Source organism: Varanus komodoensis, unplaced genomic scaffold (assembly GCF_004798865.1).
Source record: "Varanus komodoensis strain SLA01 unplaced genomic scaffold, ASM479886v1 scaffold28, whole genome shotgun sequence".
Taxonomy (NCBI): Eukaryota; Metazoa; Chordata; class Lepidosauria; order Squamata; family Varanidae; genus Varanus; species Varanus komodoensis.
In genome coordinates, this window is record NW_025335727.1 from 9,591,714 (window position 1) to 9,610,530 (window position 18,817).

Below are 18,817 nucleotides of genomic sequence, written 5' to 3' on the forward strand. Positions count from 1 at the left end.
TGCGATCGTGCCAGTCCCCCCCCCCCCCAAGCACGCCCACGGTTCTCCTCTCGGCCCCCCGTGTATAAGATGCCCCTCCATTTTTAGGAAAATATTTTTAAGAAAAAGTATCGTCTTATACACGGAAAAATACAGTAAATGGGCTTGTTGGGTTAGCTGATGCTTTTACTCTGTTGTGTTTTTAAGTGTGCTCTTCATGTGCTCATTTTATTATTGTTTTAATCCAAGTTTTTATTTATCTATGCCTGAAAACTGCCTTGTGTGATATTGTCTTGGTAAAAATATGGGTACACATTAATAAAGAAATAAAAGTCTTCTGCAGTCATTTGCTCTATTATTCTCCTTACCAGAGACAAATGTCTGTCTTATTATGAAGATGGGCCACAGCAAGGCTTGGGTTTGAACACTTCCTCCACCCATTCCTCCAAGTGTGAAAAGGAGTGTGAAAATGTGTGTCTCCCTTTAAGAAGGACCAGAGCTTGTTGTGATGGCCAAACTCATCCGTTCATGCCTCATAGTTAAGATGAAACACACTGTAGTATTCAAGTGTAATAGTACTTCATCTAAAATGGTAAATGAAGCTTCTAATAATCCACAGAAGATAAAAAGATGGGAGTGAATGAGTCTCACACAGATTCAACCTTGTAACACTAAGCCATGGTTTAGAATTGCATTCAAATGCAGCCATAGATATAGAAAGGGAAGAGAGAACCAAGCTTTATCATTGCCTGGATAGGTCATGACCTGGTTCATATTGAGGAGGATTTTAAAATGTTTGTAAGTTGCCAAATTGAAAGAAAGAAATGGAGAAATGCAAGATTTTAATATATCTGTGATATCCTTTCCAACTCCTCCCCAAGATAGTGACAAAGAAAAGAGTCCCTGCCCTTTCCCAATTATTTCATACAGACAATTTTAAACAAAGACATGTTGATGCAAATCCTAAAGCGATGCAGTTAATGGTCATCATACTGCAACTGGAAGGACAGCACCTAGGAAAGAGTGGTTTATCATTCCCCCACATTCACCACTTACCACAGGTCAATCTTTAAGTGCTTTACAACAGTCCTGCAGTGCCATTCAGAAGTCTTGTAGGTTGGATTGAAGCTTAAAGAATAGCTTACAACTACCGCTGCTGTTATTGCCATTTTTGGGGTTAAGCAGAGAAAACATATGCTCTTCATTGTAATACCGCTGTGCTGAGAACAGTGGTTTACAGCAAAGCAGTCCTGTGCTAACAGTGAAGGTCAGAGGCAGGTCTGCAACTGGTTTGGATTCTCATTCAAAAATCCCGCAGATGCTTAGGTTGTAGCAAGGTCAGTCTAGATGTAGACTGGTTGAGCTTTTAATTGTCCCAACGCACCCCTACCAAATCCCTTCCATATGAAGTTAACACCCAAGTTAGACAAGGAACTGCTATCTTTTATGCTGATTTTAATTTCTTTTTCTCCTCATCTACAGCCTCAATTAACTCATGAATAAAATGCAACATTTTCTTACAGCATCCCACCTATCCACACACACAAGGATATCATATTTTGGAAGTAAGGTCAGATCACCCACTAATAAAATGGCAGTTTTTAACATAACCAGCTCACATAAAAATATACCAATAAAAAAAGAACATTATCAACTCCCCAAAGACCAAAGACCAGTGAGCTTCTGTGATGAAGGGCTGCTGAGTAGGCCTCTGCTGAAACTGACCCAATGAAAACTTTTTACTGGAAAATCATAGGAAAGGTGATGTTTGGGAGGTGCAAAACTTATAGAATTAATGGATGGTTAGAGATGGCATTTTAAGAAGTGAGAGGCAAGTTTTCTGATAGTGGCAATGAGTTGTGGTGGCTCCATTTCATCATTTTTTCCCTAAACATGTAAACATTTTTTTGCCACCATCTAAGGCTGGCTGGGTTCAGTGCTCTTAGAAGACAGGTGGACATGTTGAGGTTCTCCAAACATTTGGTCTACAGCTGCTATCAGCTCTAGTTACCCTAGTGGAAGTTATAGGCCAAAAATCCTGGAGGAGCACTAGTTTCCTACCCTTATCTTAGGGTTGGAGATATGCTGCACATTTTTTTCAAAACCCTCTTGCAACTTAACAGCAATCATTATCTATCATTCAGAAAGGTCACAAGCTATACTTTTCCTGCCTCTGGATGACCACAGTTCCCTTCCACATTAAAAGGCATGGTTTCTAGGTGAGGGCATTCAAATTCTAGGGAAGTAAAAGCCTCACCACCAGCCTTTTAGAAAGAAACCACTTACCACAGGAGATGGCCAAGTTGATATTTTATTGCATTTTACCCTTGATCTGCACAGACACGGTAAGTTCCATGACTGATATCAAAACCAGTGCCGCATCTCCCAGCCTCATGGTAACTGGCTTGGGATGCAGAATGTCTGGAGAATTCCATGTTGCCCCAGCACTGCAGGAGGCAATGGAGTGGAAACCCTGCTCATAACCATGTCAGAGCACTCACTGATTGTCTCTCGGAGAAAGGAGAGCAGAAGAAGGACCACGGGACTGGTTGCAGCCTCCATTCTGCCTTCAGCACAAATAGTGGTGGCGTCTCCTGGAGGCTGAACCAGCCATTTGTGCAGCCTTTCAAACTCCTCAATGCATGTTAACCTTGGTTATGAGCAAAGCTCATAAATGTTGCAACCGCATGCATCTGTGTGTCAAATTCACCCTTCAGGCTGGTTCTCTCTGCACACTAAAAGAACAAGGCAAGCTCATTTATTTTATTCCCGCTTGTTGACAAGTTCTCTGCAGATGGGATGCACCCTCCCTTATCAATAATTTTGAAAAGCTTTTTCATTCACACCAAGTGGCCTCCCTAAGCCAGCGGCTTTTAATAGCATTAAGTCTTCGAGCAAATCAATTTCTGTCTCAATTATGCGCTAGTCTGGTGCTCCCCTCCAAACCTTTTACTTCCCTCTTAGGAGAAGATCTCTCCATCACTCTATACCACAAGGACCGAATATAAATACGATGTCATCATGCATTGCCAGAAGACCTGGAAGCCAGCCATCACCCAACTATTTTAATAGCAACCTTTGGAAGAAACCAGCAGTGTCACCCATGTATTACAAGGCATTACTGGCTGGTCTTAAAATCAAAGCGGTGATTCATTGTTTAGCTAAGAGGGAAAAGGGGGCTTACCTTTCTGCATTGTTGTTTGACCTTATCCCTTTAACTTGGAGGCAAAAGAAGTTGAGAAGGCTGTTGCACCTGAACTCGTGCAAGAAATAAATCAAATGTGGAACAGAACGCTTTAACGGTCCCATTGCACAAGGACAAATAGTGGCTTTTGGATACAAGTACGAAGCGCTTTGGTGGAGAGATGAAAGAGGCAGGCGTGACAGAAGATGAAGGGCTTTGCTACCTAATTAAACTTATTATGGAGAAACAAAGCTTCCCAGGTTGTTGCATGGCTTGGTTTCATTTCTTTTTTCTTTTTTAATAAATAGTTTGCAAAGATCAGTCAAAGGCTAAGCTAATAGATTGCTAACTTTACAGATGTTTGGCAAGTCAGAGCAAATGGACTGTAACCAATGAAAAGCGATCGCCCTCTGATTCGGTAGCGCCCTGGGCTCTGCGACAACAGCGAAGGAACACAATAGCAACATATTTCACCAGGCCTTGAGGGCAGCTGTGATGATGAAGGACTCTCTCCCCAAGAAATGGTGGGAAGAACAGGGTCAAATGTTCACAGCACGACCCCAGAGGATGCTATCTGTGATCAAATCTGGTACTGTGGAACATTTCTGCCTTCCGCTTTACTGGGTTTTAAAGACAAGATTCTGACCCTTATCACTATGAAGGAAAATGAAAAAGGGTTCAGAGTATTATTTTTGGGACGCCCAAAGATGGAACCTTGGCCATGACCTTTGGTGAATGGGGAGGATCTGTGACTGGGGGCAAGGGAGATATTCTGTTGTCTGCCTTACAAAGAACTGGCATCACCTTTTTGGGGGGGGGGGTGTGCTTGAACATGTTGTTTAGAATGGCATCATAATGGCTGTATGGTCAGTGATGGGCATAAAACTCATAGGATAAGAGAGTCTCCTACTATCTCCTAAGCATCTTGGAAGAGTCTTTGTAACACACTTCCTTTGTGTGTCAGCAAGGTCAAAGATAACACTAACCTAGCCAAGACTTGCTTCAATAGGGAACTAAGCTGACAGCACTGATTCTGAATAGATGGTCCTCAGCTTCTGCCAAAGTCCTGTGCCAAGCTTGTCTGCACAGTCCTTCACAGGCTATTGCTGAAAGACGTCCCTTTCCCTGCTTCACATAGTTCTTCCCTCATTTCCTTCTTAAATTGCAAACTGTCATCCGGAATACATCTAGTTGAGGATGCATTCAGCATTGCAGCCACAAGATGCATCTTATCAGCAGGCTTGCAAAGGGATAAAATGAGGGTTCAGAGGTACTCAGAACTTTCCAAGGAATGACAAGACTTGAAGCAAAGATGGAAGAGAATTGGCTTAGAGAAAATGCATGCAAAATGAAGACCAGCATGAAACAGACTGAATTGGTTGGAATCCCAGCCCATTCAGAAAGCATCCCTTTGAGCAACAGTCATTAGGACCTGGCCAGACACTCTTACCTGCTATGAATGATGAGATCTATTCTGCATTCGGTAAAGAAAGCAAAAAGCAGAGAGCAGGAATAAAAGGGAAATCCTCCCAATGGACAGATGCACACAGCCGGTTTCCACAGGGATCTGTATCTGGAACAATGCTTTTCAACTTACTCATAAAAAGCTCTGGAATTAGGAGTGGGCAGTGAATTGGACAAGCTTGCTGAAGACACCAAATTATTTAGGGTAGTTTAAACAAAAAAGGAGTTGCAAGAGGATCTCCCCAAACTAGATTGGGCATCAAAATGACAAATGGGATTCACTGTAAGCAACTGTAAAGTGATGTACTCTAGGGCAAAAATTTCCATCAGCGATAAACTAACGGAATCGGTGCTTGTGATGACTGACCAAAAAAGAGATCTTGGGTTTGTGGAGGACAACCGATCAAATTGTCAAAATGTGCAGTTGCTATGATAAAGGCACATCCATGCTAAGCATAATTAGGAAATGAATTAAAAAAGGAAACTGCCAAGACCACACTGCCTTAATAGACATCTATGGTGCAGCCATACTTAAAATATTGTGTACAGTTCTGGTCACCACACATGAAAAAAGATATTGTTGGGAGAAGTGCAGCAAAGGGGTCACTAAAATGAATAGGGTTGGAGCAACTTTCCTATGAGCAAAGGTCATAAGAGCTGAGATTATTTCGTTTATAAAAAAGTGAGTAAGGGAAGACATGACATGCATGGCAGGGAAAATGTGGATATAGAAACTTCTTTCTCTCCATTTCATAATCCTAGAAGCTTGGAGCATCTTACAAAGCCGATGGATGGGAGATTCAGAACAGAGCAAAGGAAGCGGTCCTTCGTACCATGCCTAGCAATACTGTGGAATTCACTTCCACAAGTTTTTTAATTTTTAATTTAACAAACATTTATATCCTCTCCTTTCTGATGAACAGCTCAGAATGATTTGAAATATTACAATAATACAATGTTAAAACAGTAGATATTGAATTAATATAAAATGCTTCATAAAACAAGGGAAAGGAAGGAGAAAAAGAGTAGAGAATGAGACTGTGGAAAAAAAGATCTTAAAACATCTAAAACCCTTAATTATTAAAATAATGGTTGAATAAAAAGGTCTTTACCTGGTGCTAGAAAGAGTACAAAGTCGGCACCAGGCAGACCACTCTGGGGAGCCCATTTCATAGCGGTAGCGATGACTGTCCATCTGCAGGTCTTAAAGGGGGACTGGACAAATCCATGAAGGAACATGCTATAAATGGCTCCTGGTTCCAATGCCTAAAAGTTGCCTCCAGAACAGAGGCAGTACACTGGGGAACTTGAGCAAGAGGATGTTGCTGCACTCTTTTCCCACTTGGGGGATCCCATGGAGAGCTGGTTGGCCACTTTGTGAGCAAAGCACTGGACTACATACTCACTGGGTGGGATCCAGCTTTGTTCTTTTTATGTGCTTATAAGCACTCGGGGGTGGTTGGGACCGCCTTGCTGCTCTCCCCACTGCGATCCCAAGACTTTTATGGCTCACCCCAGCTTTGTTGCAGGGTTTTTGGAGCATTGTGACAGCCTGCTTGACCTATGAGCACTGGTGCCTTTTAGCAATGGACTTGTCATAAATACAGTATCTCAGGTGCTCATTCCATAATAATGGAAATACCTTCAAGATGGACAGTAAGTGGTTTATCCTTAGTTCTGCCCTTGATTCAATCTTTCCTCGGCTGTATAATGGATATGTTGCATGTAGTCATGGTGTAAGTTACTGGCATGGCAGCTTCCATCCATAAAGCAATTAAATCAGATATACTAAGCTGTGCCATGATGCATGCTCCGAGGGTATTATCCCTCGGGTTTCAAGCAATATCGTCCTTGGAGAAACTAGCTGTTCATCACAGTCTGTCTATAGCAATTGTGTACTGGTTTTTATCTAGGTAAGGACAGTATGAAAAAGAAAATGGAAATGTAGCCATTAAATAAGGAAAGCCTTGTAACCTTCAGCAGAAGAAGAGTATCATGGAGTACAGACATGACCACTTTAAAGGGAGAACTTAGACCAGTATTTTCCTACAATAGATTGTACAACCAACTGTACCATCATTACACAGCAAGACCTATGTGGAATTCCCCCATGGCCCATCTCCATGTGGATTCCGTCGCACACTGATTCCAAAAACACCAATGCACACAGGTCAACATGGGAATACCTGCTATTCAAATGCACCCATAAAATTAATCAGTTGTTATTAGGAGTGGATTTGGATAACACATGGATGGCGTGGTTAAATATAGGAGTCAAAAGTTACGGCCAACATGTGGTAATCATTTCAAAGAGCTAGACCATCATATGGTAATTGAAATCATAATTGCCTTTTAAATCAACCCCCTGCTATCTTTTCTTTCTCTTTTTTAAAAGTGAGGAACAAATATACTGTATGGTTCTGATCCAGCAAAGTGTTGCATGCATTCATATACCACAGTATACGCACATCAAACTTCCTTTGCTCTCTGGCTTCCCAGCAGCTTTTGCCAGGGAACTGAAAGCTGATTTTTAATCTTGGGGGTATGCGAAAAATACAGGTTGAAGGTTCAGTAGGAAAATGGCATGATAAATTACACTGTATTCACAGATCTGGCGCTCACGTATTACAACATCATAGCCTACCCATTCTGGGCAGTTTAGAGAGAAGTTTCTTGGAAAATCTGTTTTAGTATACTTACGTCGGTCACATTTGGGTCCCATCCAGCCAGGATGGCACTGGCAAGTTCCAACGATGTGGTCACAGGGGGCTCCATTCTTGCAGTCACATACCTGGCCACAGTCAAGCCCAAAAAAGCCATCTGGACAAGCTGAAGATGCAAAAAGAAGAGAATGCGATTCTGATTTGTGCACAGATCCACCTGGCAAGGAATATTTGCTAGCCCTCAAGCAGAGATTTTAGAAAGTAACAGGGGACTGCATCAAGTTTTAGTTACAGAGTTGATCCAAGAGTGTGTCCTTGCACTGAAGGCAAAGTGCTGTTTGGATTGTAAAATTCACTTCCATCAGCCTGGAGAGGAATAAGTTCAACATATTTGATACTAGCAAGAAGGTTATCCTGCTGAGAGAGGAGCACAAAGCTTCCAGGTGAAGCCTGATGGAGCAGCAGGCCTCTTCTAGTGTGATGCTCTGAGTTGGTCACAACATACCATTAAGGCATTATATTGATGGATCACATAATGGGCAGATCCATGATTGCACAACCTGGTAACAACAGCAACACTGTAATCTTAGCCACACGGATGCAAAGGAATTCCAGCACCTGGAGTGCTGTGATCACATCTTCTGCTTGTGCCAGGTTAAGACAAATGATGTGCAGGAAACTTCCTCAGCTCTTGAACCCCACCATTATCTTTAAATGCAGCTTGGTAGATATTGCTGTGGTCATTATGTGCCATCAAGTCCTCTCCAACTTATGGTGACCCTAAGAATGAATGCCCTCCAAAATGTCCTGTCTTTCACAGCCCTGCTCTGTTCTTCATAGCCATGTTCCAAGGCTGGGGCTTCCTTTATGAAGTCCATCCATCTCATAGCTGGTCTTTCTCTAATTCTTCTGCTTTGACTTTCCCTAGCATGATTGTCTTCTCCAGTGACACTTGAAAGATACAGGTAAGTTTTTCAGAGCAGAGAGGGTAAGAGCATTAACTGCAAGCTACTGCTGAAGGCACAGCTTCAGCAGCTGGATGAAAAGATAGCAACCCCAATGGAGTAAAATGGTCCCATAGAGTAATGGTCCTTTACAACATGGAGGAGGGGTGGAGGTGGGGAGAACATATTGCCCAAGAGAGCAATTCCATTTTGAAGAAACATTTAGGGTCACATTTCAGTAGCAGGCGAGACCAAAGGAAAAAGGAGGCCAAAACCAAAATGTCAAAACGATTGGCGTATTTTAGTGCCTGCCTCTCACTTCCTGTAACTAAGCCTTTGGAGAAGTATTTCAGCCTTTCAGATTGGTGGAAATTGCGCAAAAGTCAGGAAGTTACCACACTGGTCTTTGGGGGAAAGAGAAGTGGTCATCTGGCCCTAGGAGAAGCAAATTTGACCACCCTCAAGTCAGAGGTCCTAAACCCTTGCCTTAATATTACCAAGTACTTCCCTTTATTTGTCCTGAATCGATCAACGTCATGGGAATCAGATGTAATCTGAGAAGGAGAGAAAACTATTCCTGTCCTCTTTCTTCACACCATGCACAATCCTGTACACCTCTGTCATATCTCTCCTCACCTACCCTTCCTCTAAGCTAAACAGTCCCTGACACTGTAACCTTTCCTTGCAGGGGAATTGCTTCCGCGGCTTGATTGTTTTGGTCACTGTCTTCTGCACTTTGCCCAACCCAACAACACCCTTCGCACATGCAGGGCTGTTTCCTTGCCAAGAGTAAACCAAAGCAACTGCACTGCCACCCTGGAGCTTCGGCATGGAGGCACCACCACTGCCCCTGAGGGTATGAGGGGGGTAAGCCTCTTGGGCCTGCTTGGACAGGAAGCCTTCTGAGGTAATGGCCTGTTGCTGCTCCTCAGGGAATGTTGAGCATCATAGGCCTGCTCCTCCCATTCTTTTGAGTCAGCCTCACTGAGTTCAAGGTGCAGGCACTGATGGGTGCTGAGAAAAGGCTTGGTTCACCTTGAAGATGGGGAAATGGAAGGAAGAAAAAGGTCCACCAGAAGGTGTTCCTTAGAACAATTCTTGGTGTAGCCTTGCTGTGTGGTCATGGTGAATGGGTACATTTCTGACATAGTCCTCCTCATCCAGCTTATCCACCTTGACGAAACACAGGTGAGCAAGGAACAAGGAACCTCAAGGAACCTCAAACAAGGAAAAGAAACCTCAAATATACGGAACTTGCAAGTTATGTAGGCTTGTACAAGAAAGTCAGTTCATTCCAAAATACATCTGAACCTACAGAAGCAAAACTGAGCCTGATTCTTAGCACAGCTTCACCATGAAAAATCAAGAATAAGGTTTCAGAGATTTCCACTGATGAAGTCTGGTGGCAATCAATGCCAGTTTCCTTAGGCAGATAAGGACTGGACTTGTCCCATCTGGCTTGCAATAAGTAGTTTACGATGTAAGCCCAGGAACAAAATGGGTGATAACAGTATGTTGAGGAAAAACCATTAGCTGGACAAGTGTCCTGTTTAGCTTTCCTTCCCACATGTAAGTGGAACAAGCTGGCTTCACCCCTCCCTCACCATTCCTGTCACCCCCTCCATGGTGGGGAGAAACTGCAGACAAGCATACTGTGTGTAGAAGCTCCGCCCCAGACCTTGTGCCACCCAGACACCGGCACACTAGTAATGTGTATGCACTGCTGGCACAAAACACTACCTAAATACGGGTCACTGCACACAGTAGGAACTGAATGAGAAGGATTCTACAGGAACCGTACGCACGTCACCTGTGCTTTGCAGCATATTTCACGGGATTCACACAATGCTCTGCTCCGTGTCATGGGGGACAGTCGTATGGGGCTGGGAAAGGTGCACAGAACAAGGTGTGCACTTCCTTCTCACAGTTCTGGCAACTCATCCAGGAGGCATATTGCAGCTTTTTGTGCAGGGGACAGATTAATATCACTGCTCGGCAAACAGCATTTCCCCCTCTCCTAACCTTTCCTTCCTTTATTAAGCATTGCCCCTGAGGAACAGTCCTGCAACTTGAAGGTTAGCTTACTCTCTAAGATATCGATAAAGGCATTATGCTACTCTTTCTATCTGTTCTATTTTTGATCGATTTTTAGTTTTCCTCACGGACTGACCCAAGTATCAGTATTATTTTGGTGGGGCCAATGTTGCAAATTGGCTCTGCATCCACTAGAGGGCAGCAGTTGCACACAAAACTTTACAGTTTACTCAGCTAATCTGCAGTTTACTCAGCTACATGGGAATATGTCTTTTTGTACAAACTTACAAAGTAACAGAACAAATTTTTGTGACAAAATGTAGAGTATCTAGATTTCAAAGTTGTGATAAACTAGAGAATGTTGCTGTAAAGCACTTAGTTAAATTAGGGATGGAAAAGGATTTTGTTTCTGTTTGTTTAATGTCAGAATTTAACCCATTCCTACTTGCATCCATCAAAGCATTTTGCAGACAAACTTTGCATATTCCGGCAAAATGTGTAGTTTAGGAAGAGATGGTGATCTAAAAATATATATTTGGGAAAATGTGAATTTTGACTATTTCATCAATGGGGGAAAGTACATATTTGCATGTGCATATTAAAATGGTTCACACAAATATGTATTTTTCCCATTCAAACAACAGAAACAGAACTTGCAATTGGGAATGGGTACAAAATAGACTAAACATCAGCTGGAACTTAGTGAAGTTTGAGAGCTGGAACACTGGATTCTCCCAGTTTTGGCTTAATCTTGGGTTTATCCAAACCAGTATGTCCCTTTTTTTTCTGTGCCCAACATTTGGCAGTGAAGCAACCCTTAAGGAATAATCGACAGAAAGGACCCTTATTCAAACCAGCTCTAGTTTTGTTTCAGCTAAACAAGACAAAAAATCTAATGGGATAACTCATAATCCTGTTATAATTTAATAGTGGTCTAGTAATGCTATCATGCAGAGGTTTCCAATTTTATAGAAAGAACAATTTCCACATCCATTTTCCTGCAGAGTACTCCTATGCCTATGCTGTGGACCCTAGGGAGCTGTGTATAATCCTGCCAAGATTCCTAAGATGCACAGGATTTTCAGCTAGGGATCTTTAGGGAATACAAATTCCCATACTATTTCCTGTGATCTACATGGATCAAAATTTGTGTCACTGGAAATGCATTCAGCAGCTTTGAGTCTTCTGATTCGCTCTGTTTCTAAGTAAACAAAAGTAAGCTGGCACTTGCAGGTTAAGTTTTCACCCATTTTAATAATTTTAACAACTGATTTTATAAGGCTTTTTAGATGTTTAAATTTTAATGTGTTTTTGTATTTGGTTGTCCGTCTTGCCTGGACATGTTCCTTGAAATTGCTCTGGCATATGCTAGTTATGATTAACCTGTTATTTTTAATGAACATTTTAATTAGTTGGTTGTATTTTATTGCTGTACGCTGCCTAGGGAGATCATTTGATCTGTTGGGCAGCTTATCAATGTAAAAATAAATACATAAATGAGACAGTCCCTGTCTTTGGTGTGACATGCTCAAATCAGCTGTGGGGCAACCCTCAGCCTTCAGAAGTCACAGAGTGTATGCAGCTGAAGAGAGCCCACCTGTGTGCAATTCCAGAGCCCCACGATCTCGAGTCCAATGCATCCATTTCTGGAAGGCCCCGGAGTTTGTTGGAGAGCTTAATAAAAGAAACAGCCTCATGAAGACTAAGGTGCTATCAAAGCAACTCTGGGATAAAGTTGTGCAGAAGCAGCAATCAGCGTAAGGTTATAAAACTGTGAACATCCCCAAAGCACCATTAAATCCATTATTACAAAATGGGAAGGATATGGCTTGACCATGATTCTGCCTAAGGAAGGCTGAGCAGCAAAATACAGTGACCAGATTAGGATGGGATTAGTCAGGGAAGCAACCAGGAAGCCAGTGGCAACTCCAGAGGAGCTGGAGAGCTCCACCTCTGAGATGGGAGAACTAGCACCTGGATGTGCAATAAAGCTTGGCTTTATGGAATAGTGGTAAGAAGAAACAAACCCATATCAAAGCCAGTTTGGAGTTTGAGATTTAAAAAAAATGAGGGAGATCCAGCATCCATGCAGAAAAGGTTCTTTGGTTTGATCATGTCAAAATCAAACATTAGCCTTGCTGCAAAACACTGCGTGCAGCACAAAGCGAAAGGTGCCCATTGCCGAGAACACGTTCCCCATAGTGATGCATGGAGAGGGCATCAACATGTTGTGGGGATGCCCTTCCTCAATGGGACTGGGAAACTGGCCAGGATTGGGGGCAAGATGGGTGGAATCAAATTCAGGGCAACTCTAGAGGAAAACCTGCTTTAGTCGGTGAGGGACTGGTGACTGGGGTGGAAGATCACGTTCCGACCCTCAACACATGGCCAAAGCAGCACTGGTGCGGTTTCCAAAGAAGAACCTGAATGTCTTAGAGTAGTGCAGTCAAAGCCTGAACCTCAGTCTCATTGAGAACCTGCAGCACGACTTGAAAGTTGCTGTTCACCAGCAGTTTCCATTCGACCTGTCAGAGCTGGAGCAGTTTTGTGAGGAAGAGGGGGGCAAATATGGCAGGAACTGGATGCGCCAAGCTGAGAGAGACCTGCCCAGGAAGGTAGTATCTGCCAAAGGTGCCTCTGCCATATACTGACTCAGGCCGAAAATGCATGCGGTCTGTTTTCCTGAACTCAAAGCATTTTGCCCCTTCGCAACGTTGAGAACCTGGTGCACATCAGCTGGTAACTATGCCACTTAAATCCATTTCGGTTCTAGGCTGTAACAAGTCAGGTGTGGGGAAGTCCAAGGGGAGTAACTGCTTTGGCAAGGCACCATGTGCACTTCCTTGGGACTGAATGGATACGATCACACAGCTAGTCTCGTAATTACGTTTAAGAGACTGGGAACACCTGCGGAATTGCCACTTTCTTGCTTCCAGCCTCTTCTCCCTCCTCTGCTTCAACATCAGCAAAGTGGGCTCATGCAATCTGCAGTCCAGCTGCTCAGTGATCCCCCAAAGACCTTCTTTGTGCCCCCCAGAGGGGTGTTCCCCACCCCAATTCCATCTGTAGCAATAGTGGTAGGAAGTCCTGTTTCCCCACAGGTCAAGTATCAGTCAGGAAGGGAATCTGCATCAAGATTAATGCAAGAATATAAGAAAAGCCATGCTGGATCAGACCAAAGGTACATCTTGTCCAGCACTTCTTACACATGGTGCCAAGCCAGGTGCCCACAGGATCGCTCAAGCAGGAGGGGTGCAAGGCCTCCTCCTGCCCAAGCTCCTCAGCAAGCATGGTGTGTGCAGGCATGCACCCTCTGGTGAAGGAGGAAGTCCACAGACAGCAAGGCTAGTAGCCATTGGAAGCCTCCTCCCTCATCAATCTGTCCGATCTCTTTTTAAGGCCATCCAGATTGGTGGCCATCACTTCCCATGGCAGCAAATTCCATAGTTTAACTATACATGGCATGAAGACGTCCTTCCTTTTATTGTCTTAAACCTCTCACCGTTCAGCTTCATGGGATGACCCTGAGTTTGAGTGTTATGTGAAAGGGAGAAAAATGCCTCCCCCTCTACTTTCTTCACTCCATGCATAATTGTAAACGCCTCTATGGCATCCTCCTTTCTGGCTGTTCTTCTAAGCTGAGCAGCCCCAGCTGTCATGGCCACTTAGGAAGGAAGGAAGGAACTGCAGGAAGCTGCTTCTGATCATTTTTGTTGCCTTCCTCTGTACTTTTTCCAACTTTATAAAGTCATTTTCAGGTGAGGCAGCTGGAACTGACCACAATATTCCAAGTGTGGTTGCATCAAAGATTCCTGTAAGGGGAGTATGATCTCGGTGGCTCTAATTTCCATTCTGTTCCGAATTATGCCTCACTTGAAGCGTGCCTTTTTCACAGCAGCTGACATGAAGCAGAGCCTCTCTCTCACCCACCTTCCATGTCTGCATGTGCACCTGCTATCCATGCAAGGTCCCCAAAGCTCAAGCCAGCATCCCATGTGGACCTGGCGATTTATTGCGTTCCTGCAAGACACGAACACTCCAGCAGTAATGCAAACTGCTGCTTAAGGTAAAGGTAAAGGTTTCCCCTTGACATTAAGTCCAGTCATGCCTGACTCTAGGGGGCGGTGCTCATCTCCGTTTCCTAGCCGAGGGAGCCAGCGTTTGTCCACAGACAGTCTCCGTGGCCATGGGGCCGGCATGACTAAACACCAAAGTGCACGGAATGCTGCTACCTGCCCACCGAAGTGGTACCTTTTCATCTACTTGCATTTGCATGCTTTCGAACTGCAAGGTTGGCAGGAGCTGGGACGGAGCAACGGAAACTGACCCCGTTGTGCAGATTCGAACCGGCGGCCTTTTGATCAACCAGCCCAGCAGCACAGCAGTTTAAACCACTGTGCCACCTGCATCCCTCTCCTGCTTAACCCGGGCTGTAAGCTAGGAATGGATCCTCACTAAGCAGGAAAAATGGCCAGCGCTTCCTGCAGTCAATGTAGGTGCTGCAATTAACTGGGGTGAGTGGGGCTGGAGGGAGGGAGGAATCCACCCCAGAGAGGAGCGAGACAAGCAGTTGAGCCGTGGACCCCTGGTCTCTTTAACCATGATAAAGAGACTGGGCCTGCTTTGTCTGCACTCGCGAGCGTATCACTGAGCTGGTAAATTATCCCCTAGTCTGTTGAACTGATCAATACGATCATTATAACAGACTTAAAATCTGCAGAAAATGTCACTGTTGATAATTGCATTGATTTTTTTTAAGGGAAGGAAACAGGAGAGAAGGAAGCGGAAGCAGAAATACCTTTCTCGCAAAATGTTCCTGTCCAGCCAGCGCCACTAGTGCACGCTCCACACACGTGGCCACAGGCAGTTGCATTCCTGCACTGACAGCTGTATTTGCATTTTAAGCCAAGGGTTCTCTTGGAGCATCCTGCAAACACGGGGCAGGTGAGATGCAGTGGGACAAAACTGCACAAGCCTGCCATCGATTCTGGAAGTTCTCCAATTAATTTAAAGCACTGCCCAAACAAACAAAATGAACCATTGACTTTTTGTTTTACAGAAATGCATTTAAAGATAAGGAGGGGCTGTCTGTGGATCTGACTATTCTAAAGGAATGTAAACGAGGCACAGGTAGTGGTCAAGGAAGGAAGGAAGGAAGGAAGGACGGAAGGACGGAAGGAATCCAAGTTTTGCCAATCCTAGAGCCTGACTTGAAATATATAGATCAAAGCTATACATCTTTTTGCAATACATGTTAGAACTACTCAAAAGGAGGAACTGATAAATGCAATTATGAATTCACCAAATGTACACCAGAAGAGCAATCATTCACACATTAGGAAGGCCACTTATTGAAACATGAAGTTGAACTAGTTCCTGAGTTCAAGCAACTTTCAAAGCAATTTTGCGCCTGGACCACACAGTTTTCGCAATATTTCAGCTCCAGCGGCTGAAATATGAGTAACCGCAAGAGGACTACTCCACAGCCTAGAAAATGCACCAGCTGGACTCTTTCCTAGATGGATACAGCAATGGAAGCAACTTCCATGCTGCGCTTCTAAGAATTCCTCCACTTCGACATGGTTGAGGGCTTACTCTGCTCACAGTGTTTTCCAGTATATCCTGCTTCACAGAAGCAAATCCCAGTACCAGGGTCACAGCTACCAGCACGGTCCTTGCAGTCACATGAGCTCCCACAGAGCTGTCCCCAGGAACCAGGATCACAAGCTGCAAAACACAATACAATACAATACAATACAGAATTTAATAAATGATATAATAGAGGAGACATAATAAAGTCCATAATATTGGAGGCATCCAACAGTGCATGATCTGAGGGGTGTGATCTTGCTGTCGACCAAAACAGCAGCAAAGAGTCTGTGGACTCATGACTCTAGAAAGTCAGAAGCAATTCACACAGTGAAACATAAGCGAAGGGTTGGGGGAAGGACTCGTTGTCATGGATTTGGATGTTATCTGAAATCATTGAGTAGGACTTGTTTATTTCTTACATTGATATTCTGCCTTCTCTTCCAAGGAAAAATACTTGGAAGACACTATCCATTTTATCCTCACAACAGCCCTTTGTGGTTGGGCTGAGAGACAGTCCATGGCCCAAAGCCATCCAGTGAATTCCACAGCCAACTGGGGACTGGACTTGGGTCTTCCAAGTCCCAATCCAACACTCTAACTGCTCCACCATCCTGGCTTTCTGAGTCAACAACACAGTAAACTCATGTACTCCTGTGTAAACATGCATCTGCTTGTGTGGTGTGCAACAGTTCGAGAACATCCCTGTTGCTAGTCTTGCCGTGGAAAAATCTGTGTGGGAGGAAGTCTACAGGCAGAACAAATATTCAGACCATGCTCAGTTCCAGGGAAGGACATCATTAAAATTCATTTGCTGATCTGGGTTCTAATGTTTCCTTCTGCAATCGTGCAGCAATGCTACACAAGACTGTACTTAAAATATACAAGAAACACTCGTTTGAACTGGTTGCTAGTGGAGAACCTGTGGCTCTCCCAGTGTTATTGGACTCCAGCTCCCATCTGCCTCAGCTAGCATGGCAATTGGTCAGAGATAATGGGAGCTGACATCCAAATATCTTGAGGGCAACATATTTTGTAGGAGGCTTCTCTTTTATAGGGAAATTCAGTTCATTTTTAACAGGATTTGGCAGGCTCAATATGCCAAGTCCAAATACTTCCAAGCTTGTGATACAATTCAGAATAAAAATGCACTTGAGACGCAATAAAAATGTATACATTTGACAATGTCTGAAACCCACGTTAATCCATGGAAGAAAAAAGTGTACATTTGAAAATGTACACAATGGATGAATATGTTTAAAATGTTCATGAAAAGTCATGCAAATTTTCATAGAAAAATGAAACAGGTCCAAGTTGGAAGAAGCTTCCAGACAGAATTCAGAGAACCTTGATGCACATGTGTCTTGCCCATTTGTACTCCCCCGTTCCCTGTAAACATCCAGATGCCCATCATTTGCAATCCAAACAAGGGGTGGGGTTCGAAGGTCACCCAAGATCTAGTTTTACAACTTGGGGATTGTCTTCCAAACCAAGACACTGCAAGTCACTCAGTTCGCAGGACAAGGTTTCCCCTCCCCATAACAACATTGGGCATTAGCCCTGAACTAAGCCGTATTGAAAATGGAAAAAACCTGGGACGGGTTGCCAATCTGAATGCTGGAGGCACAGCAGAGCATGCTGCAAGAACTGGCGCTCAGTGATGGAATAAAAGTTCTCCTATCAAACCTTCTTTGCCTCACCAGTCATCACTCCCCATACTTTAGACTTAGATAATTAAGGATTATCACCAGTCAGGCTGCATAAACCCATAAATATACAATTTCAGAGGCACTAAGATTAGCAGGGGGGGAAATATATATATAGCAGAGAAGTTTAATTGCCTAAGAAGCCGCTGAGCTGATACTTGCAGATTTCGATTAGGACTGATGAGAGAGAAAGAGCAGGTGCCGATAATGGAGGGTTTGACTTGTGTTGCCTGCATTCCTGGCCCGTCCTACCCGGGGGACGCATGCAGTCACCAGTGATGGGGTTACACTGAGCACTGCTATTATAGCTGCATTGGACATGCTCAAAAGGAGATAAGCATGCAGTCCTGGCCACTTGGATATATTAACTCAAACAAAGATATCTGTGTCACATGAAGGAGGGGGGTTCTGGCCATGATCTACTTGTTTGCGAATTACCATGCTGGAAAAACCTGAAAACTCATCCACCCCAAGATCGGGCTACTTGCCCATTACTCCCACATGCATCGTCCATGAACTATGCTGCCGTACAACTCAAAATTCCCGTGGGACACTGCAGAGTTACCAGCTGCTGTAAGTATCAACTTTGCAGAGCTGGATTTTCAAACTTTTGGGCATTTGCTTTAAATGCCTCTCTTAGCCTCTGTACTGAGCACAATTTTAGCAGCTGCAGGTACTTAAGAAGCAAGTGAATCCTGTGCAGAGCAAAAAAAAACCTGCTCCAGACAAGGCAGGTTATTTCAAAATTGAAAGATGTGCAGCCCAGTCCTAAACTCAACTACCCAGAAGTTAAGACCCACTGAATTTAATGAAGCTGCTGATGTTTCCTCTTCTTTGTCTTCTTCTTCTTGCCACCACTACTACAACATTTATATCCTAGCATCTTCCCTCTTGCAAGGATCTCAAGGTGGCTTACATGGGACTCTTCATATGCTAACAACAACCCTGAGAGGCAGGCTAGGCTAAGAGACAGTGACAGGCTCCATGAGGTTCATGGCCATTATTGCCATGGCATTAGCATTAAGTCTCCTGAGCGCCAGGTCCAACATTTTAACGGCTAGGCCACACTGGCTCTTAGGGAAGTACCAGGGGGACAACGAATTGCAAAGCACTGAGAGAAGGGCACAATTCATCTCTCCCTCTTGCAGCAGCTGCTTCTCACCTCCTCCCCATCCCAGCAAGAAGCTTGGACTTGTTTGCATCTGGATAAAAATGGCTGTGCAGGGGATGGTGGAGGGGCAAGTGACTTGGGTC

General features: G+C 44.0%; 1 protein-coding gene across 4 annotated transcripts in view; it reads right to left on the reverse strand.

Moving 5' to 3' along the window:
• Nucleotides 1-18,817, reverse strand: part of LOC123025681 (multiple epidermal growth factor-like domains protein 6) — a 243,179-nt gene that overhangs the window by 44,986 nt on the left and 179,376 nt on the right. For all 4 annotated transcript variants that reach the window (XR_006415151.1, XM_044434649.1, XM_044434647.1 and 1 more), the window contains exons 15-16: nt 15,864-15,995; nt 7,328-7,456 (exon numbers count right to left, since the gene is read on the reverse strand). Coding sequence is in view for 3 of the 4 variants with exons in the window: in XM_044434649.1 (XP_044290584.1) it covers nt 7,328-7,456; nt 15,864-15,995 (261 nt within the window). In the remaining variant the exon portion in view is untranslated. The remainder of the gene's footprint in view (nt 1-7,327; nt 7,457-15,863; nt 15,996-18,817) is intronic.